Genomic DNA, 23,870 nt, shown 5'->3' on the forward strand with positions numbered 1-23,870 from the left:
TCTGATGTTTCCAAGCTTCGCAGTACATGTGGCAGCTGTAAAAACGAATGTCCAGTGTGTACGAGTAGTTTCACATCTATGAAAATCAGATGCACTTGGAACTGTAAACGTGAGTGCCTTGTTCTCAGCTGCTGCAAGTAACCTTAAAAAATTTTCAGCTCGACAATTTAAGCTGAAATGGTTATCTATGACTGGCTCCAGCAACAAACATACGAAGAGGATCAATACGCCTTTCCACCTCCTCTGCTTAAAGCTTAGGGCCTCGGTGGGCAGAAGGCAGGCAGTTATTATTGGGTCAACATTTTTTTTCAAAAGTCCGAATTATGCTCTTTGTTCTCCTTGCCTCCCGGATGATGCTGCAACTAAAGTTCCACTACATCATTGTAGACAGTCAGAATAGTGAAGCGGAAAAATTTGAATAGTTTAAGGTTGTTTAAAATACGCGGCACTGCGCAAGAGCCAGAAAAGACAGAAGAATAAGCTATTTGCTCGACTGATCACAAAAGCGGAAATGTTTCGCCATTTTATGAGCATGTGAATCATTTTGGTGCTAATTTTTAGCACTTATGCGGATGTTATCAAAAGTACTGTCCCACCATAATCTAACTCATATTCACTATGAACCCGCCGCGGTGGCTCAGTGGTTATGATGCTCGGCTGCTGACCCGAAAGACGTTGGTTCGATCCCGGCCGCGCCGGCCGAACTTCGACGAAGGCGAAATTCTAGAGGCCCGTGTACTGTGCGATGTCAGCGCACGGTAAAGAACCCGGTATCGTCGAAATTTCCGGAGCTCTTCACTACGATGTCCTTCATAGCCTGAGTCGCTTTGAGACGTTAAACCCCCATGAAACAAAGAAACATATTACATATGAAGTGGTTCGCTCCATCGTCTACAGCAGGACACGAACGAGTTCGACTGCACGAAAAAGGCATCTAAAGTTGATCACCAATTACCTCACATAAACGGCACGTATATCAAAACCATCCCAGTTTTTGTAATAGATCATGTATGAATATTGTGTCCAATACTAAGCTCAGCCCTTTATAAGTGCTTTTCTCACATGAAAACAAATGATGACATTGCATTCAGAATGTCCCCAAAATTGAATGATATCACTTTCAAGCCGTTCAGACCACTGACTTTGTTGAAAAAGGTGGGTGCACAGTTGTATCAATAGCTTCGCAAAAAAGACCTCAAACGTGGTTTTTATCCGTCGCCCAGTCTTTTAAACTTTTGATTAGATTGAAAATTGCTTCAAATACTCTGAAGCAGTTGACTGATTGAAATGGCTGAAAAGCTCCCCAGTTTTTCCTTTTTCGACTTGTCGAACTGTACACCCGCGCTTGTAAAACAAAGCGAAAGGTAAAAACACATTGAATGCTTTTTTTGATACTTCAGTAGTACTACCAAGGCGAGGCGTGTTTCGTTTGCTGGCACGCTAAGCAAGTAAAACACATATGTCCCACTGCCCTAAAATGGTATTAGGCTTCCCCTGGGTAGTAAAATATACCGCTGCGCGGGGTTTTATATCGAAAGGACGCATGTATGCTGCATGTTTGACGAAACTGCGCTCTCTGAAAGGTCCAGCTGAAACTATCACGACGCCGTGCCTTGGTGCCCAGCCAACGATCCGATTACACTACTAACGATTACAGAGAAAACAATCAGAGGTCACGCCGGTGACCCGCATTGGCAGAATGAGAAAGCATTGACGCCTCATCAGCACTCGTTTCCACTCTTTGCTCCTCTTTGATACTCTTTACCCCTCTTTGCTTCGTCAGTGGGCACGTGAGCTGGCCTTCGGTCAGCACCATCTCAAAGCCATTCATGTTAATCATCTTAATTAATCACCTAATTAACTTCACTCTGACTGCATCCCGTCACCCCAGTCACACAGTTTGGTTTTCAAACTGGTCGCCAACGCTGCTTCTCGGCCCACCCACTATGTCCCCGTCCAAGCTGTTCAACCATTAAATTGTTTTTGCTCATAATTTGTTAATTAATCTATGTCAATCAAACTTTTTGTTGAATAATTATCACTCATCAAATACATTTCAGATCATTTCAAACTTTATTTTCACTCCTTTGCCAATTTTTCCACTATTTTGCCGTCCACGGCTGCTTTCCCGTCCACTCAGTATATCCACTTCCACACTTGTTCGACGGGTTTGTGACATTTTTGGCTCTAATTAATTGATTTATCACGCTATTGACACCAAATTATTGGGCGTCATCCTCACACCATCCTTATCGATTAGAACCATTGCTTTCATCCTATCTCTTCCGAGAGCACCACAACTACTGCCGACACGTTTTGATCACACCACCTCGCCGACATAGCCTAATAATGTGACACTTGGATCAAAGTCACATGAAAGAACCGATTTTGGCGCCGACTGAGAAGCTTCTTCAGGTTGGACCGGATGACAGCCAGAGACGCGCTTTTTCAAGCTTCTTCAATACGTCCGCTTAAAAAGCACGGTGCTTATTTGGACGACAGAAAAGGGCAATGCGAGAGGTGCCCTTAACCGTCAGGACTACGGTCTCATGCTTATGGACCTTTTTGAGAGCCACGCTGAACACAGGATTAAGAAAGACTGTACATCCCAGACCCAGAAGAGAATGAACGAACATGGCCTCGCAATGTTGGTTCTCTTATTAAAAATTTTTCATTGTTTTATGTTTTTCCTCTCTACTTCGTCTTCTGACCAGGCAAATCTTTGCCAAAATGCTCATGTTCCAACTACCACCGGGATACTGCTCACGGACTGTTGTCGGGGGGAGTAGCCCGTTAGCAGCGCTTTCCATTGGCAGTCGCAAATTGGATTGGCAAGTTTGTTCCTGTCCCCAAAAGTTAAATATCAAATGAAGAATTCTTCCTATGGAGTTGAACGCATTCACTCTAAATTTCGCGCATATTTGGACGAGAAAACACGTAGTGATTCGTAAAGTTTAGATATGAATATGGGATTTTAGGTAATAGTACGCGAAGGCGTGCTATTTCCTCAAACGGGCGCTACATCACCCCATTCAGAGGTGACAGCATATTTAAAGGTGCTGTAGTTGATATATCCAAGATATCCCGCTGCATTCGATGAAGCTGTGCCTTTGTCAAGTGCAATGTATATCGTTCTGTCTCCAAAGCATCATGAAGTGTGCAAGAAATTACTCTCCTGTGCTTCAATAAAAGGGAACAGTCCTACATTTTATTGAAATGAACCAGCTAGCCCGCAGTAACGTCCTACTTCTGAGTTTGCACGAATTTTTCTCAAATTTCATGCATTTTCTTCTCGATTAACCTGTTTCAGGAAACCCAATGTCTCAGGGCGTTGCAGAGGGCAAGGCCCGTGTGGTGGCGAAGTTTGAAGAGGCCCATCTCATACAGGTACAGAATCTTCGCATGTACTTCGGCCCGCGTCATGTGTCGTTTCTTTCATTTCAAAAAGCGGCATATCATCGAGTATTCTTTGCGCATTTCTTGTTTTATATAACACATATTTTGAGGTCTTTGGCGCTCCTCTGATGTTTCATCTGGAACTCGTCAACCCACTCCTCAAAACGAATAAATAAAAGTGATACTAGAGAACGCGGCTTGTCATCACCATATTAGACAGTGAGTAAAGAAGCAATGGAGTGTGCTTTGTACAGCATACCTGGTTATATTAATGGACTGATAACTCATCAGCATCCTCGAAACCGTAGCGATACGGCTAGAAAGGAAAGCTTTCTACAAAGTAATGTAAACCGCTACCCTACTGCTACAAAGGGAACATTGCTATTCCACCTTGGGAGATTTCTCTAAACATTGGGCGAACACTGTTCCCACTCCGAGTTGGTGAATTTGGTCTCGCTCTACGATATGCTATAGCCGCCCGGGTAGGTTAGTTGGTAGAGCCGCTGCCCAGGTGAAGCGGTTCCCGGACCAGGATGAATTTTTCAATTACGAAGCATCCGTGGAAGCTGTTTAGCTTCACTTTCTAGCCGTATGACTGTGCTTGGGTGGATAAAGAAAAGTAAATACTCCCTTATTAGAAAGCTACTCCACTTTGGGGGATTACGTTCTTTTAGCGTACATGTCACTACAGCGTCACTACAGCGTCACTACAGCGTCACTACAGCGTAACCCCTGGAGCGCAGTGCTAACAAGGGCTTGTTACTCATTGCTGCCTTTCTAACAATACTTTTCACGCTTATATTTGAGACAGCTAGAAAGTGCAGTTCATGTCCACGAGAAGAAACGCAGGTTCACAAAGCTGGTTCAAGTTTTCCTCGAATTTATGAAACGCCTAAACGTGAACAACCACCCTTAACCTTTTGCCGAAAATTCCGGACGTACTTCGTACCTCCGTGCAATTAGTATAATGCTTCCCTGTCAATGTGGCGAAACTGCACGGGTATATGACCATCAATGCCAACATGAGCCCCGCTACGCTCTGCGCAGAAAGCAAGACTCCATTCATCTATTGTTAGCTTTGCCTTGAGCAACCTATCAGTACTGAGCATACCCCCGCAGTATTTCGCAGGTGAAATATTACGGCTCTCTTTCTCGATGTTCAGAACTACTTTTCTCTGCAGTAATTTATACTGAACGCCCACATACATGTAGTACAAATAACAATAATTTACAGGATTGCGCTTGTCGGCTTGAGAGTGGAAACGCGAAAGCATTTCTCATTCCTCTCTTGCTCCCCCCTTTTTATGCTCGAGCCCACGACCTTCACGGAACTTGAACCTACGCCTTTTGCGGGACTCGAGCCCATGACCATTGCGGGACTAGGAGTTATCATTGACAGTTCGTACGGACACTTTTTCAGACAGCCTTTGTCTACAATTTTCGACCACGCCGCTCATGAGTGCAGAAAGGGTTTCGCCTTAAAGTAACTCATGAATTATCTGCATAACTTAAGAAAACTTACTCCGTCCAGAATTTCACAGAATCATTCCACAAGGGTTTTTCGTCATCTTTATCCGCTAAGCCAGCGCTGGCCGCGAATGCACCACCATGTTGATTTCAAAATGGGACCATTCCTCCCAGTTAGTTAGACTGAAAATATGAGTTCCATCACGATAATATTAAATTTTCAAGGTGCAGAGACCACCGCGCCTAATCTATTACATCAAAGTTTCCACTTTCATCTGCCCATCTCATTTTCTGTTGCCCCTGTATGCGTTTTTCTTCTCTTGGCAGCAGGCAACCGTCAGGCTCATATCAAACCATAGAAGCCACCATCCCTTGACACGCTACGGCTCATCTACATTTTGTCATTCGTCAGCAAAGTCACTGAACGCGTAATCAACAAACGCATGACGCAGATCCTGCGCTAGCAAGAAGTCCTGTCACGCATATAATACGGCCTACGGGAGCAACTCCCTGCCCCGGATGTCCTCTTCGAACTGAAATATGAGGTGGTAGGCGATCCTTGAAGACAGCAAGAATATAATAATCTCGCACTATACCACAAATCTCGCACTATAGCCTACGTGCGGCAATCATATCTTGTACCCTGTGGTGACAAGCCACGCAGATTGTGCTTCTGTTAATGTATTGGAGTAAATAAGCGACCATAAGCCCATACGCTGCTCACTTTTGCTTCCTCGTCCTGATAACACTAAAATAAAAAAAAAATTATTTTCAACTACGACGCGCTGATATTGAAAGAATGAACCGGTTACTGGAGACTTTTTCAACAAATTTTCTAACATACTTTTCCCAGCGCACTACTGACCAGAGCTGAAATATATTCCGCGATAAACTCAAAGAAATTGAGGATGTATGCAAATTATTAATTAAAACTCGAATTAATCAGTCATGGTTTACCCATGAAGTGAAGAGATCTTTGAACAAAAAGAAACGAGCTTACAGAAAGGCTTCAAAAACTAATGGACTTGTGGAATGGAAAAGTATAAAAGACTGTCTGCATTAACTTCAGCGAAAATCGAAGATGCAAAGCATAAGTATTTTAATGTCACTGTTTTGGATTAGTTTTTAGATCAGGAAGAGTGGAAGAGAGGGTTAATATTGAGCCTTCCAGGCAAAAGGAAAATCGGATGTTTACAGCATGCACAGTTGCTAAGAATACTAACAAGCAATAAATTGTGTTTCAGATGTTTTGAGGCGCTATAATCTTTTATACCAAAACTGACACTGAAGCAGCACAGCGCTGTCTGCTTCCCTGCATGATATCGCTGTCGCAAAAGTAAGAACCCCTCACAAGGATACCACGAACTCGTCGTAGGCCTTTTTACGATTACTCTGTTCGGTCGGGGTATGTGTGCGTTTCGCATCTTGCAGTTAATAAAAAGATCGCTTTGAAAGCAGTGTGCGTTTGCAGAAGGCTGAATCTTATTTTTTTGTGTGTGTGCGCGTGCAGAAAGGCGAAATACTCATCACCACGGCCACCGACACCGGCTGGACGCCCTATTTTCCTCTCCTGGCTGGTGTGGTGACAGAAATTGGCGGTCCGCTATCCCATGGTGAGCTTCCTTCTATTGCATTCGCGACGAAGCAGATATTGAGACGCTCAGCGCCAATCCATAGCAACAAAATTTCGTGGCTTGTACGCCTGGCTTGTAAGCCCATAAGGATCCCGTGCGGCAGCCGTCGAAGAAAACAAAAGGCAGCGCGAACCGGCAAGTTGGACGAAGAAGACGTACAGCCGTCAGCAATATGAGAGAGAACAAAGTGAATGATTCATTTATTGATTACTCCTGGGTAATCTGTGACAAGCACTGCATTTTCTTTTTTCTTGCTAGTTTTTCTGAAGGCTTATTACATGCAAAAGTCATTATGAAATTAAGTGGAGAAATAACAAAATTTGGAATTTTGTGCAAAAGGTTTCAATACTGCTCACGTGTGTACACAGGAGGAACGCTGTCTTGCAACTGAAATAGACGACAGCTTCTTTTGCTATGGCGATACGCTTATTCTCCCCACCAGGGCGAATCTTACAGGTATAGATGCATGATGAATCTTCTATGACGCAGGCAGCCTAGCCAGCTGCGTTGGCTAATACGCCATTACAGAGAAATACCGCGTTCCCCTGACAGAGAAGTAAAATTTCGCCCTTGTGGGAGTGACACAAGCGATACCAGGAAGCCGGTGATGGACGTTGACGAGAACTTGCCTTCAATGTTAGTGTGACCTTGAAATCGGCGTAATCGTTATGAAGACTGGTAAAAGATTTGATGTTGCGCTCTCTTGTCAGGCATAAACTACACCATTCACGTTTGCAATATCTGTTCGGAAATATGAAATAACACACATCTTACGGTTGTTGCTGGAAGCGGGAAGCGAAGTAATTTTGCAAAAAAAAACAGCACGGCCAACTGGCGCTAACTAGATGACTCCAAAGCTTTAACAATAATAAGTTACAAATGCTTACCGACCGCAACGCTCCAGCTGCACTCAGACAGAGGTGTAAATCATCAGTTACTCAGCGGCTGGGAGTTAGAGGGAGGTTTGTGGTTTCGTTTACTCTGTCCATGTGTTCTGCGCTTTTTTTTTCTTTCCGAAATGCAACATCCCTACTGCGTACACAGGAGTAAATTCGAAGCTGCAGAATAATGTATTTAAGCGTGCCTATTTAGTCGTGCTGATTACAGGCGTGCCACGTGTGCTTGAGAGCTGCCGTATGCCAAGAAATGCAATGAACTACAGATGACTGATCAAAAAATATTGTTGAACCAAGCAGTGAATTTTGAAGGAAAATAAACCGTTGTACTATATGGGAAAGCAGAGCGCTGGTACGGGATAGAACATTAATGATCCAAAGCAGAGGGGACATTTTGCTGGACATGTCAGCTGCAAAATCCTGTTATTCATATATTTATTTGTCCATGATACACACTTTCAAGGTCCGCAGGCAGAACAGAAAGGAGCGGTAAAATTGTTGCAATATTTATAGTGCAGAAGAAAGCAAAAATGAAACTATATGACACTTTGAACGGCAATCTCGAAATTAGTAGTGTGGCAAATGGAGACTGTGAACATGGTGACAGCCACATTTGTTAGTTTCAACGGCATGCACAAGAGCGGTCGCACCAGATAGCTCAACAACGAGGCGCGCACTGGACACCGAGACAGAGCTGTTTCTCTTTTTTTGGAATGCATATTCTCATGCGGGAAAGGCCTGGCGCAAGGAAGCTTGAGTCGAGGCCGCTATTTTAAATGCATAGAAAAATAACGTATTGATCTGAGATGACCTGCTGGACCGACCTGGAGACAAACAGCCCTCTAATCATGTTTAGAGAGCCTACAGCTTCATCGCTGAGTGCATTTTTACAAATTAATTTGTATTAAAAACTTTCAGTAAACTTCGAAGTTGACGTGTGGTCAGTACTTTGTATTTTTTTTTATTTATTGTTTCCTCGAGGGTCCAAAGGGGACATTACATGAGGGGTGGCCAAACAAAAGAGTAAATATGAACACAGATGGTCTGATCAGAACCAGCGTAAAGTGCGGAACTGCGTTTTGTGAAAGACGACACCTGAACTGCTAAAGAAGCGTATTCATACATTACTATTTATATACCGCGAACCGCGAAACATATCCAGCGGGCGTATTATTTTACGCATTCCTAACAAGAGGCACCGATTTACCCAGCGGGGTTGTATACGGCCCGATAAGTCCTTGCTTTGCTTGTCAATATTGAAGGCTTCCACAACGGCACGTGTAATCCTTTCTTGTCTGTAAATAACACACTTGTGTAAAGCCATGTTGGGAGCCCTAAATACCTATATAGTGTTTCCAATTTTTTTTTATCATTCAATCATTTTTATTGAAGATATTAATACAAAACTATTGTCTTGGGGGACGTGACAAATGGCGGAAAAGTGCCTGACGAGGTCACGCCACCCTGTGGCAAGCAGCGGTTTGACACTCATGCAGAGTTTACAGCAGAATATACATACAGAGAAATGTCTTAGATGAAACTGTATCCCCCCACCCCCTTATTATATTTTTTTACAGTGCAGGAATATGTACAGGAACGGAGTACAAGAATAAGTGCAGCAACTTCTACTAGCAATACATGTTAACAAAACACTTCCAAACATAAAATACATGTAAACTATCGAACTTCAAGCACATGAAATATAAAATTGAAAACAAGAAGAAAAACATGAAAACATGACACACTACTCTTCCTTTAAGAATAATCCCTTCAGTGTTTTCTTAAATCTGTTTAATGTAAGATTTTCGGTTAATAGGTCACGAATGACGGGATAGCTGTTTAATAAATCTGCTATCTGACAGCTTAATCTTTGATGTCCATAGTTTGTTCGAGCTCCGGGCTTGACTATGATGCTCTTCCTTAAATCGTACACACTTCTTTTTTCCTGTTATTATATACTTTCAAAGGTAGATTTATCCAACCGGTATTGGCGGCAAACTTCCAGGCTTAGTCTGTATTTGTAGAACTGAGGCATTTGGAGTATTCCGTACAATTTATAGTAGGGCGCAGAACTAGAGGACCGCTCAGAACAAAAAGCTCATGTGGATGATGAGGACAAGGGCCACAGAAAAGCAGTACGAATATGCTTGGCACAGTAATGGAAAGCTTTTTGTGCGCAAGTGCCAGGGTGAAACGGCAATACGGATCGCGTGTGTTGCTGACCTGGAAAATATCATCTGAGCAGGCACCGCCTCTACTTCGCCTTACTGATCAGTTTTTTTCATTATTTTTCTTTGATGGCATCACAAACGAAGCCTCTTTACTACAATGCTTTATCTTTTAACTCTGCGGTGCGCAGTTGTCTTGTTCACGAAAATGACAGGATGTCAGTCTTTCATGTGAATATTAGAAGTCTAAAAATAAGCACTTTGAAATGCAATCAGCTCTGGATTCCCTGAATCACAGATTTGATATACTAGCGTACACCGAAACATGGTTCACAAATCAAAATGATGTTATCTTCTTTCGTGGCTACAAGTTTGAAGGCGTGTTCAGAGAAAACCGTAGAGGAGGTGGCGTCGCATTGTATGTTAAAGAAAACCTTGACTATGAAGTTTTATCAGATTTTTCTCTTGTCGATACCCACTACGAATCGGTTGCTATAAAATGTCATGGAACACTGATCGCTTGCATTTATCGTCCCCCATCTAGTGAAAGTGCCGAATTTATCAAGTTTGTGCGTGATCTTCTTGAATATGCTTGTATCGTAAATATCCCTGTTGTTTTGGTTGGAGACTTTAACATTGATCTTTTGACAAACAGCTCCCCGCGACGTCTTTTTTGTGAAACCATTGATGCATTTCTCTGCACCAATGTTATTCAGTCACCAACAAGAATAACCTTAGAGAGGGACTCATTATTAGATTTATGTGTTACAAATCATGAGTTATCAAGAGTGCTATCAGGTGTGCTTACATTTGATTTGAGCGACCATCTGCCTATATTCTGTTTTTTTCCTCGGGCGATAAAAAAAAGGAAGCAAGTACCAACTCCCCAGATAGTATATCGCAGTTTCAATCAAGAAAACTTAGCTAGGTTTAGATCCATGATGGAAAGCACTGCCTGGAGCGAAGTTTACAATGAGTTTAATCCTAGTATAGCGTACAATATCTTTCTTCAGTTAGTAAAAAGCAAATATGATACCGCATTTCCTTTGACAGTGGGAAAAACTCACAAAAAGTCTCGAAAGCCGTGGGTTACGAGAGAGTTATATCGACGAATTCAAACCCGTGACAGGCTTTTTGACAAATTCATCCAATCAAAAGATCCAGTCATACTTAAGGAATACAAAAAACTTAGAAATAAGTTAGGCTCTGATATTAAAAAAGCTAAGAAACAGTATTATCAGAATAAATTTTCAGCAGTCTCCAATTGCCCTAAGAAAATATGGGATTGTTTGAGCGACCTCATGGGAAGGGCGACAACCCATATTCCCAGCACATTAACATTCAATGGTGTTGAATACAGTGGCGCTGCTTTGGCAGACAAGTTTAATGCTCATTTCCTATCCTCTGGCGGATCATCTCAGAAGCAGGATAGAAATCATGAAATTGCTCAGTATATTGCCTCTCCAATTGGTAGTTCCATATTCTTGAATCCTTGCAGCGAACATGAAGTATTCACATTTCTTAGAAGCCTAGAGAAATCCACTGCGGCAGGCGCAGATGAAATTAAGGCCGAGCCTATTATTGCTGTTGCCGATCTAATTAGCTTGCCCTTGCAGCATATATGTAACAACGCGTTAGTTCAAGGTAATTTTCCAGATGGTATGAAAATTGCCAGAGTGGTTGTTTTACACAAAGGTGGCCCTTATGACAATATAAACAACTACAGACCTATATCTGTACTCCCTTTGTTTTCTAAACTGCTGGAATATTTGATCAAAATCAGACTGTGTAAGTTCTTTGACGACAGACAAATTTTTGTTAACGAACAGTTCGGATTTCGTGAGAAGAAGTCAACAGAAATGGCATTGCTTAGTATAAAGGAAAAAATATTTTCTAATATGGATGATAAACAATTTACAGTTGGACTTTTTTTAGATTTCAGGAAGGCATTTGATTCAGTTAAACATGATATTTTATTTTATAAGCTACCGTTTTATGGCATTCGAGGAGTTGCCTTAAATCTGATCCGTACTTATCTTTCCGGTCGCGTTCAGTATACATGTTTGAATGGTCATCAATCACAACCTGGTCAGTTAATATACGGTGTCCCACAAGGGTCTATTTTGGGTCCAGTATTTTTCATTCTTTATATCAACGATATAATAGCCATCCCTCGAACTCCCACAATAATTTTATATGCAGATGATACCAGTGTATTTTTTTCTGGCATGCATCTTAGTAATATTCAGGCTGAGGCAAATGCATGGTTACAAGAATTGTCTTTATGGTTGAATATAAATAAACTAGAGTTAAATGTTAATAAAACAAAGCTTATTGTATTTAAGGCACGTAACAAGCCTGATAACATGTGATATTAATCTTACATTCAAAAATAGCGTAATTGAGCGTGTTTCTTATTACAAATTTTTAGGCATAATCTTTGAAGAACACTTGAGTTGGACACTGCATATTAATAAGATTCATGCCAGCATATCAAGGTCATTATGTGTATTATATAAACTTCGAGACCTTGTTCCGAAATGGCTGAAGTTGCAGTTATATTATACCCTAATTCAATCACATCTTCATTATTGTTTACTTGTTTGGGGATCTACAACGAAAACTAACCTCACGAGGCTGATAACATTACAGAAAAAAGCAATACGATATGTTGAAAACCTTGCATACAATGATCATACAGGTTTGTACTTCTCTAAGCATTATATTCTAAAAGTCAATGAATTATTTGAGTTGAAACTGCTTTCTTATGTGTTTAACGATTTCAAACATCATCCCACTAAATATGTTCAATTAAACTCTAGTAGTGACGCGCCTTATAAATTAAGGCACGTCAGTTACAGAGTACCATTCGTAAGGACTAACTATGGAACCGAAATGCTTTCATATTTAATTCCCAGTCTTCTAAATAAACATACACAGGCCATAGAAATTATTCAGAAATCTGTTTCCCAAAAGTCATTCAATAGAAATGCTAAAGCTTACCTCCTTTCTCGCCCGAATGATTAAAATTCTTGATGTCCCTGTTTTTCCGTCAACTCTGTGAATTCTCGTGTTTTTCTTGTTGTGATGTGCCTTGTAAATATTTACTTTAATTATGTCATTGCAAAGTATGCACCTTCCTCCTACTTTTACCTTGTATAATTATGTGTTGTTTTTTGTAATGAGAGTGTATGAAGCTCTTGCTTCTTTTGCCGCTTGTCCTGAGCATTGTGTCGGGTGCTTGGGCCCCGTCAGGCAGAGTGCATCTGCCTTTTGCCCCTGCATCCGAGACCTTGTTGTCTAAATAAAGATCTATCTATCTATCTAAGTTACCGATAGCACGTATTGCTCTTTTTGTACTGATAGTAGGGAATCCAAATTTGTTTTCGTCGCAGTTTACCACTCAAGAGAGCAATAGCTAAAACGTGAATGTATAAGAGAGTAGTACACCAGTCGTTTGATAGAAGCTGGCAGGTAACACCTCAGTCTGTTTAAGATGCCTAAGGCACGACAGAGATCAGTTCTAAGTGTGCGGATGTGAGCATTCCATAAGAGATTTTCGTGGAATGTGACACCTAGGAATCTGGTAGTTGAAGACTTGTATGTCCAGGCCATTAAATTTTAAACATGGAATTGTATGCATTTCCGTACCTTTGGAGCGAAAGAGTACGTACTTTGTTTTGTTTATGTTTAATGCGAGCCGGTTACTTCCCCGCCTTGAGGTTAAGCCCAACATCCAACTGTTTGCCTCCCTGGACAGCGCATCTGAATCCCTATCCGAAAAGAACACATTGGTGTCGTCCGAATATAAAACCAAATTCGAGGCACCCGATATATTTACAATATCATTAATATAGATGAGAAATAAGACTGGCCCGAGGATGGACCCTTGTGGTACACCATACAACAGAGTGTTTATCTCTGAACGTACACCATTGATTTCCTGGTATTTTCTTTCAAGGGAAGATTTATCCTACCGGTATTGGCGGTAAACTTCCAGGCTTAGTCTGTATTTGTAGAACTGAGGCATTTGGAGGCACGTGAAGTTAAATAACTCATGAGGAGAGTCCCAGCTATACCCCTGACACCGTAATGCTGAAGCTTTTTTAATAGTATATCATGTTCTACACTGTCGAACGCTTTTCTAAAATCGAGGAATATACCAAGAGTTAGTGCCTTGTTTTCTATATTGTGCAGAATTTCATCTTTTATTCCAAGTAGTGCTGTTTCTGGCGATTTGTTTTTCTGGAAGCCAAACTGTTGCCTTACGATAATATTTTGCGAGGATAGAAATCCAACAAGCCTTTTGTTTTGTAATATGCTCAGCTATTTTGGAAAATACCGAAAGCACAGAGATCGGCCTGTAATTGTTAACGTCATCGAAAAAGCCTCCCTTATGTATAGCCGTCACACGAGCAAGTTTCATTTTGGCTGGGAAAACTCCCTTTTCCATTATAACATTGCAGATGTGCGCAATAGGAGTACTAACTATTTGACCCACAGCCAAACTTCACGCTGCTTATAATACTAAGAGTCAGTGAGCGCTTCACTGGTATCAAAAAGAAATTATAACAGCAATAACGAAAGAACCGGACAGTGAGCCGCCGCAAGCTCACTGCTTTCGCCCATCGCGGTGACGTCACGCATATTACCGTGAAGCCTCACATTTTTTCTTTTATTTCCAATGGGCAGAGTGGAGTGTCAGCGCATTGTGTCATAGCGAGCGCAGACTTATTTGAAGAAATAAGTCGGTCTAAGGCCTGCGAATTGCAGATCAAGGTCTGTTGAAACAAAACAGCGCATCGCAGAAAATTGTGGCTTCAGCAGTTAATCTCTACACAACGTTATTAAAATGCGTCAAAGTGCAAAAACAGTTTTTTCTCTGACACAGACAGTATCTTCAATTAGCAATGAACAGCGTTGAGTGTAATGCTCATATGAAAAGTAGATGTGATAAGTGAAAGCACAGTGAATATAATATTTAACGTTAGCCTGTGTGAGCCTGCATCTAACTTGAGGGCCTGTACCTGGGGCGCTTGAATGGATTTTTTTTCTGTACGCTAGCCTTAGATTAATTCTGGAGTTCTTGCGCCTGCCAGTGGGTGCCACCGGAAACATCCCTGTGATCTCATGAATCACTTGCAAGAGGTTCAGTTAGAACTGCATCTATAACGTGGTTTCATATCTGCAGGCGTCACATTTTTCCTTCATTTCAATATTCTCTTTCCCGTTTTTCTATCGTCGCTTTCACTGCGCGTGAGTGAAACCCGAGGGATTTTTCTCTCCGCCGCAGGCGCTGTCGTCGCACGTGAGTACGGCCTCCCATGCGTGGTTGGGATCGAAGGGATCACCTCGATGCTGGCCACTGGTACGTATCCTGACGCGGTTTTGAGGGCTCCTTCGTGTTTACTCACCGCTCTTCTTTGTATTCGCAGCACTCAAATCAATGCCACTGCCTAGCAGAACAGCATACGGGGCGGTGGGGCTGATAGCGTACCCTCATGGTATTGCACCTTGAGAGTGGATGCCAAGTAGAGAGGCCGACTTCAGGCATACTTGTGTCTTCCTAGTATTTAGCAAAGCCGAAAGTTGGGCAAGCTGGATAACGTTCATGATGTCACATGATCATGATCTTGTCATGATGTTGTCATGATGTTCATGGTCTTCCTAGTAGTTACTTATTGGACGAAAGCTGGGCGGCTGACAAAAAGGCTTCAGCTGAAGTTGAGAGCACTGCAGCCAGCTAGAGAAAGCAATATCATAGATGTAACGTGTACAGACAGGAAGGGGGCGGACTGGGTCAGGGAACAAATGCGGGTTAATAACATCCCAGTCGAAATCAAGAACAAATGGGTTTGGCCAGGGCATGGATTGCGAAGGCTTTATATGCCCTGCTTACCGATGGTCATAAACGGTAACAGACTGGATACCAAGAAAAGGTAAGTGTAGCGGGGGGCCGCAAACACTTGGGGGAGCGGATGAGGTTAGGAAGTCTGTTGGAAACAGATGGCCGCAGCTGGCACAGACAGTTAATTGAAGAAAATAAACGAGAGGCCTTTTTCCTGCTGCGGAAATAGTTACGCTGGTGGGGATATTAATCCAGAGAATGCGAACACTTTAACACAGTCTACCGCGAATTCTGAGTGACGTAGAAAGGGAAGGTATAGCCACATCCTCTCCTCGCTTTTTTTTAACTGTTTTATTGGATCACTTTTCTGTCAATTTTGGCAGATATTTCTTTTTCATACTTTATTTGGGCTTTAAATTCCACAGTGTCTTATATTTTGGAGTTAAAACGTTCTAGAATTTTGTTTCTGCCAAAACGCTATTGTAGCAATTTTTGTAAGACACTACGGCTACTCCAGTGTTAGCGCGAAAGCACTATTCCGATGGTTAAAAACCGAGCAAGATATTGCGATGTTTGTGAGTTTGAGTCAAGTCAAGTAAAGGTATAAACATAAATCAATAAAATATCCGCGACTGAGATTCGAACCCGCGGCGGCGCAAACAGATCTTCGTCGCTGTCCGCTGTGCGAGAGGACTTTTCTATTCCTGCAATTATTTTTAAACGTGGTGTTCATATCACTGAATTGTTGTTCTATTTGCATGAACTACTTACAGTTCAAGGAAAGGCCACTAAAGAAACTCAAAAAGATAGAATATCAGAACACAAGAAGGGAGGTAACGTTGAGCACATGACGAAGAGGGAGTGCCAATCCGGTTTAGAGTCGGTCTGTTCACACACTTCCCCCAGATGAGGAATCATTTGGCAAAATGAGATCTGGTCGAAACAACTGATTCACAGTACCGGTGGGTCATTCTTGTTTTCCGCAAGCTTTGTAGTGAAATAAAAAAAAAACGTTTTAAGATGTTAATTAACATCGGAGAACTATCGTATCGCATGATAACTCGAATAAATTTGCTTTTTCAAGCTCTTTTACAAGATATCCAACAACAGAATTGCGTCCCTACAACATACATTGCTTCAGTAACATCACAGAGGTGGCAGTACACATCCGCCTCTGAAGCCAGGTGTTCACGAGCAATGTTTTCGTATTTAACTTGTAGAAATATGTCTTAGTGCACGAAAAAAATAACGTTATTCGCTCCCGTCTAAAGACGTCATCTCCTTGCAATCCAAGGTACAATGAGAGGTAAATTGAAGGAGGAAAAACCTTGTCTCCGTACAAGCGTTTCGAGGCTATGAAAAAAAAAGAACTCTGTTGAAAAACAGACTGCCAGACAACGCGCAGCAAAATGTAACTAATGCATAAACCCTCATAAAGAAGTACGGTCAGAGAACTTTAAGGACGGAAACAGTGCGGACATTAACTAAATTCGTCTCCGAAAAAATTAGAGGGGTCTATTTAGCTCCGTCTTTGCATATGAGGCGATAGCGGTAGTCGGTTAATGCATATATATGCGGAATTGACCAATCTAAACTTTACAGTAATATGTCCTTTTGAGTCCTCAAACCAATCCTTGGGCAATGGTGCTGCGGTCAAGGGATGCGCCACTGCCCTGCGATGGAAGGTTCTGCCTCCGGTGGGTCTTGTGCGACCCAAGTTTCTCTTCCCGAGCAACCTCTCGCGATCAACCATTGATTTACCTGTCACCTGCCAGAGTGGTTACTTTGCTCACAATCTGGTGGGGTAGGTTGTGAAGACACCGTTATTGTAAAGCTGTGAAGAAAAACTTTTAAAAATCTTTAAAATAAATGCCAGCGGAAGCCAGCACGGAACCGAGGACCAGAATAAACCGAAATAACCGAAATAAAAGAACCGAACTAAAAGGTACCAATGCCCAAAATTAAATTTCAGAAAAACCAAATAGAAGAAGAAAAAAATCACAAATGACGGCTGTACAAATGTAGTTTTAGGGCACATGGGCCCAAAAGGATTAATAAATAAGAAAGAGGAAAACGAACATGCTTTATCCAGCGTACCAAGAGCTTCAGACGTGCTCGCTGGTGGCCAGAAGGAGGGAAAGTGCGTGAATCTGTAGGAAGACCCCAGAAGGTCACATGACCCTAGCTTGCCCCACCCCCTAAGTTGCTTATCCGAGGGTGGCTCCCTGAGCCACCCTACTTACTGCTCACAACGCCGACACTGTATTTTCAGCGTAACGGGGCGCTAACCCAGTTGCGCTGAAATGCTGCAAGTATCATTAAAAAAAAAGAAAAACATGTAGCGGGAGCAGTTTTCCGCACAAAAAGTTGGACTAAGCCTAGACCACCCGCACTGAAAAGCCGAAAAAGATGATGACGTCGCATGAGTTCCATGCAAGAACCGCAAACAAAAGTTGAAAAACTCTAGAAAGTGAAGAATGGAAATCCTATTACACCAACTAATCTGCAAAATGTAATAAATTTTTGTTGCTAGAAGGAAGTTAAAGGTGGTAGCCCTGCCGAATATTAACAGACCATGTCGGTCAAATCTCTGAACATATCACTAGACAGCCAATACGCTATCTTTCCGATAGCTCTCACTGCGCCAGTACGTGCTTAATGGTACGCCAGGGTACATGAGTGGCACACACGGCCATGCCGTGCCAGCATATTCAGCTGGTGTAGATCCCCACAATCCAAACCAGAGTTCGCTACTCTGGGGACCGTTCATCTGTGCACCCGAAACTCTGTCAATTTCTTCGTTAAGAGAATAGCTTTATCCACGCTAGGCTTGTCTGCTCTGAAAACTCCAGATCATCGGTTTAAGCTAGTACTTTGAGCTGACAATCTAAAAAAGGGAAACATCGAATGGCACTGCTCTGCCCAATGCTGATACATAGCGGCTCTAAGTAGAGTGCGAACAGAAGTGGCAATAATGGACACGCCTGTTTGATTGACAAAAAGATGAACACAGGTTGTGAAACAGAACCAGTCACAATCAAACGGGTAGAGCAATTAATTTAGAAAAGATGTATTCTTTCGTAAACAACTAAAGAACATTACCGTGTTTTAAAGTTGTCAACAGAAAATTGTACAGCACACAATCAAAGGTCTTCGCAGGGTCAATTTGAAGCATTGCCAGTTGCTCCTTAGAGTTGCTGTTAAACTTTTGCACTGTGCGGACAATATTTAGGTTGGTTTGAATGTAACAGCCCCCCCCCCCCCCAAAACCACATGTCTGATGAGGTCGAATGACAATCGACATTTGAAATTTTAGCCGATTCGCGCGGATCTTCGCAAAAATATTATAGTTCGTATTAGATAGCGCATTGGGGCTAGAGCACACTACATATTGCAATTTTCCTTTATAAGTGCTCTTTGCTATCAATGGAATGGGACATTCGTGGAAAAGTTTGAGGGAGAACTTGGATGCTCAGACTAAAGGTGACAATCTTAATCTGAAAAGAAGTGAAGAAGTGTTTAAAGGCCTTGTAAAATTCAGAAAGGCCATCATGCACAGATGTGTTTGAAAGTGGCAACTTATGAATGCCATTTTATAGTTATGCTAAAGTTATAGAGCCACTTATTGTCAAGATCTCATCCTTTGATAGAAGCGCAGAAAAAGCGCGCCAGAGCCTCAGGATCCGACGCTTGGGAGGAAGCGGCAAACAGTCGGTTCCTCAGAGTGCAAGGTGCAATTGGCGCGAGACCGAATACGGGCTGCCTTGCAGCGGTCGTCACCAAACTCTTGAAGCTTGCACTTGACGCCAGCTATTTCCCCCAAGTACAAGCTAGGAGCGTCACAATGGAGATCATAAAAAGTTATAAAAGGTTTTCTGTTAATGCTTCTCTTCATTTTGTTTCATAGAAGATCACGCCTCGTACTGAAGTGCAACACCCTCTCGCGCTGTGTATCGGACATCGTCTTTTTAATCAACAAATTACGCTATAAAAGTAATATTCGCGCCTGAGTCACGTGGCGTTATTGACAGAAAGATGTGCTCTGCAAGCTTTGTCGTCACAAAAATGAGGCAAAAACACTGCACTAGGGGAATACGCGTTGACGCTGACAACATTCCTGCAGAAACACGGCACTGCAACATAGGCTACCGGAGTACGTTGGATAAATCGGCATTGAAGATAAAAAAGTTTTAAGACTTGCCAATTGGCTCCCTGGGTCAGTGGACACCTCCGTCGTGCTTTCAGGTACGTGGCAGTCGGGTCCACCTGCAAAAAACTGCGCTTTAGCCTAATATATCGCGGTTAGCAGTGCTAAACTCCTAACCATTTTTAACGCGATATCGTTAAAGGCCTCGTTACGCAAAAAATGCTACGTCGACGTTGTCACCGTTCTGAGAGGAAAATCCCGAGCATTGCTCGGGCAGGTGGGCCCCAGAGCGCACCTAGGAGGCAGGTAGGCCATCTACGTCACGTTACCTGCTCCGTCATCGCAACATGGCCACCGGCTATTGAACAAACTGCCCCCAGTGGCAGGTGGCGGTTAATGATTGGTAGTTCGGGAAAACCAACCTGGACCGCCCAAGGCAATCCGCTGGGAGCACCCGCCATCGCAGGGCAGTGGGTCATCGCTTAAAAGTTGCGCCACTTCACCGGGAGAGGTATGATGACTCCTGAGGATCTGTGATTGTAAAGTACAGAATGACTTTCTGCATATACGGGAACTAAATCTTTACTCTATGGCTTCATATGCTGAAGGCAGAGCTTAAGTCCCCTGCTTTGTTTTAAAAGTATTTGAAAGCCATAGAGCCTGTTTCTTTATTATTTTATTCTCCAAGCTGATGAGGACAGTTAGTTGGCATGAAAGCTTTAAAATGCTACTTGAGAAATTTCGCGACCATTTTACATTTTTACGGTAGGCAGCAGCAGGCTTTGAATATATCAATGTTAAATGCTTCCATTCCTTTTTTTTTGGACACGCATCAAGCTTAACATCCTCTGCATAGCGGCGGTCAATATCACCTTCGATACGTTCAGTCGAAAGAATGGACTAGAATTTTATCGAATATGGTATGCTGCATACAAATCAGTCGGGTACATTGCAACTAGCAAACAACCCCAGCTGTTGACAAGGAAGTCGCTTTTGCCCACATGAAAAAGAAACCAATGAGAAGAAAATAATTTTGAGTGTACATCTTTGCTAAACAATGCGCGCTGTCCTTGTTCTAGGTGATTACATACAGCTGGATGGAACCACCGGTGTCATCAGGAAGATTTCGCCGCCGATGCTCGAAGAAGAGTGAGCGACATTCTCCCTGTCGATGACTACCTCAGAGCTCAACTTTGTTCAACTTTTGTATAGCGTTTAGTAATAAAAATTAGAAAAATTTGTGGCACAACAAACTGCATTTACATGCGTTATTAATTCGGGTACCATGACGAAACACTAAGCCCTGGAAGAACCGCAATTTGCGGTGTGGAATTTTTTTCTTCAATGAGGTGTCCGTTTTACTACACGGCCAGGAAAAGAGGGTGAATGAGTAAATTACAGCACATATTTATATCAAAAATAGCAGGCAATGTTCGCACGGTTGTCGCTCGGCGAAATAAAGTTTATGAGTGCTGATTCACCTTCACTGAATTGTTTCTTTTCTTTTTTTACTGTGCCCACGAATCCTCGACATCGCACCTTTGGATGACTTCCTTTGCCACGGAAGATAACTTAAATTGATTCGTTTTGATGTACTTTTTGCGACCGCAGTTACAAATTTTATAGAAATTATACGATTGCGGACAGGCGTCACTGTAGTATGAAAGTATTTCAATTGTCTACTAATTCCTCTTTTCACAATATACACTACATTAAGCTAGACGTGATGCTTCAACTTGTGTGACTTCAGGTTGTCGTATCCAGGGCTGCCAGGACTGCCACGCACCAGTTTTATGCTCAGTGTTGGTGCCATGAGGCCTTTATGGGGCCCTTACGCTGCTCAGTTGCAAATCTTACCTGAGACATGAGGTGTCCGCACGCAATGCAAGGGCTGTCACAAGCTATGCACCTTCCAACGCTCTTTTTTGTTCCATGCCGTCTGCTGTATCGCACGCTGCATCTCTTGCACCTCTCCCCTAACTCAGGACATGACATCCTTTTCTCATTCTGCTGTTCTATTGAGTTCTTTCTTTCCTCGAAGCGAACGAACACTGAAACCTTGCTCACGTTTTTTACTACCGGATATTCTACCATAATGAACAGACGTTTCTTCATGCCTGCAAATTTGGCGGTTACGTTCCAAGGCTGGGTAAAAAAATCTGAAAAAAATTGAGGCAATAAAAAGGGGCCAAAAATAGGCTGCGAGAAAAAAAAATGTCCTCCCGGTGAACTACCTGCTGAATAAAGCAAAATGCGCTCTTAAACATCTCCATGCTGGATAGCATCATCAACGTCTTTTATATTGAACCAAAGTAAAGCAAAGTAAGTCGTGGCACGTATTGTCGGCAAAAATGAAGAGGGCGGACGCATGGTTGGACGGACGGACGGATAGATGGATGGATTATTGGATGGAGGGATGGATGGAATATAGGAGCGTCCACTTTCACACTAGGCGGTGCCACTTGCCACCATTCTCGGCTTTGCTTCTTTATTTTAGTTTAACTGTGTCGGAAATTGTTATCATAAAACGCCGTTTTCTTTAAATACGCTTTCATACAATTCTAAGCATATGTCACCTCTCGGCTTTTAAGCCACCAGTCCTCCAACCCCGTTTTGCTAACTTCCACCAGAGATTTATTTCCATGATCATTGTTATCTCCAAACCCGAGGGTCTCAAGAAATGTAACTGTGCCTACATCGACATCCGAATGGACACCATAAGTTTTGAGTATGAGGTGTTCAATTGTTTCTGCAGATTTACCACGCACACCACATGCGCCATCTTTGTCAAATTTCTTTTTGCAGCTGCGCGTTCTAAGACAGTTACCTAGCTTCAAAGAGTAGAGCACTGCCTCTTGAGTTGTCATAGAATGTTATCCTCCTGATCTGCCTTTTCCAGTATCGATACAGTTCTACACTATGGTTCTTTTTCATTGCATTAATCTAAATTTTACCTTTCCGCGTTTTTTACCTGTCGTTTAATGATCTTTTTCTCCTTCGTCGTGTCCGACATGCATAATGCCGTTGTTCGCCAACGCTCTTTCTGTGCAAGTATTTAAATACCTTAGCTGCCTGCTAGTAGTCGTCCGATTTCCTGAGGCATTCTTCTTGTATTTTACTCTGAGCTTCCCGTGCTTTGAACGATGCCCAGCCCATATCCCCTGGTACTGCCTCGTTTGTGGTGATGCTGTGGGCACCTTGTGCTAATCTTTCAACAGCTTTGTGGTTTCCTTCTAATCTCGACTGAACTTCTGCCCTTAAGCACAGAACTGCATTCCCGAAAAGAGCCTCGGCAGCATTATTTCTCTCCAAAAACCACCGAGCATTTCATTATTGTTGCACCTCCATAATGCCCTATGTTTCATTATCCCAGCATCTCTTCGCCCATTTGCCATAAGAGACTGTTCGTGCATTTGCGCATATATCTGTCGTTCGTTTTCCCATGCCCCGAAATATTTATGTTCGGCCACTGTGGGTATTTCACCGCCTTTTTATGTAAGCACCTGATCAGTTGTATCTTTGAAAACCATCACACCTGTGATGGTGAAGCTGAATCATAGAGACTTTCCTTTGTCTCCCCAACAATGAACCAGAGTTTGCAAATCTAGCTCGCTATCTGCTATCAGTACAATATCGTCCGCATACATTAAACCAAGGATGCATTGCTCAACTACCTTTCTGCCTAGGCTGTACGACAGATTATAACCTAGATTTCTTCCTTATAGCTTTCTTCGCATATATATCGTATAAAACATGAGCGGCAGCGGTGATAGAAGAAAACCTTGCCTTAATCCTTGGCGAACCTCCATACTAGTCGGAGTTTTTATTGCTCCCCATGTAATTTCAACTTTGTCGTCTTGGTATATTTCCTGTCAAAAATCAATCACCTAATCACCGTTACCTTCTGACCGATATGTCCGACAGGACTTCCCTGTTCACATCGTCGCATGCACCGGTTATGTCCAGGAAGGGTAAATATAGAGATCTGTATTTCGCCTTCGCCATTTTTTATGCATTGGGTAAGTACGGACAGGCTATCATCTAAGTGCCTGCCTCTTCTGAACCCGTTATGAAGTTCTCCGAGTATCCAGTTACTTTCTACCAATGACTGCATTTTTAATATCACCACCTGTACTGCTATCCTGTATATTTATTTTTATTTATTTATTTATTTATTGTACCCTCAGGGCCATAGGCATTACAGAGGGGAGTGGGTTAATTAGGATAAAGAACAATGAATACAATACAGTGAAAACAGGTAGTACAGAATAAATTTTCTCCAAATTAAAACAAACAACATTCACAAAGCGTAAA

General features: G+C 42.4%; 1 protein-coding gene across 1 annotated transcript in view; it reads left to right on the forward strand.

Annotated features, from left to right (window-relative positions):
• The window catches only part of LOC149361145 (uncharacterized), a 157,956-nt gene extending 136,914 nt beyond the window's left edge, over window positions 1–21,042 (forward strand). The window contains exons 37-40 of the mRNA XM_089572591.1: window positions 3,311–3,387; window positions 6,374–6,476; window positions 14,855–14,929; window positions 20,636–21,042. Coding sequence (XP_089428717.1) covers window positions 3,311–3,387; window positions 6,374–6,476; window positions 14,855–14,929; window positions 20,636–20,709 — 329 coding nt within the window. The 3' untranslated portion in view covers window positions 20,710–21,042. The remainder of the gene's footprint in view (window positions 1–3,310; window positions 3,388–6,373; window positions 6,477–14,854; window positions 14,930–20,635) is intronic.
• The last annotated feature ends 2,828 nt before the right edge of the window (window positions 21,043–23,870 follow it).

The sequence above is a fragment of the Amblyomma mixtum genome, chromosome 2 (assembly GCF_055824585.1).
Source record: "Amblyomma mixtum isolate Tamu chromosome 2, ASM5582458v1, whole genome shotgun sequence".
Taxonomy (NCBI): domain Eukaryota; kingdom Metazoa; phylum Arthropoda; class Arachnida; order Ixodida; family Ixodidae; genus Amblyomma; species Amblyomma mixtum.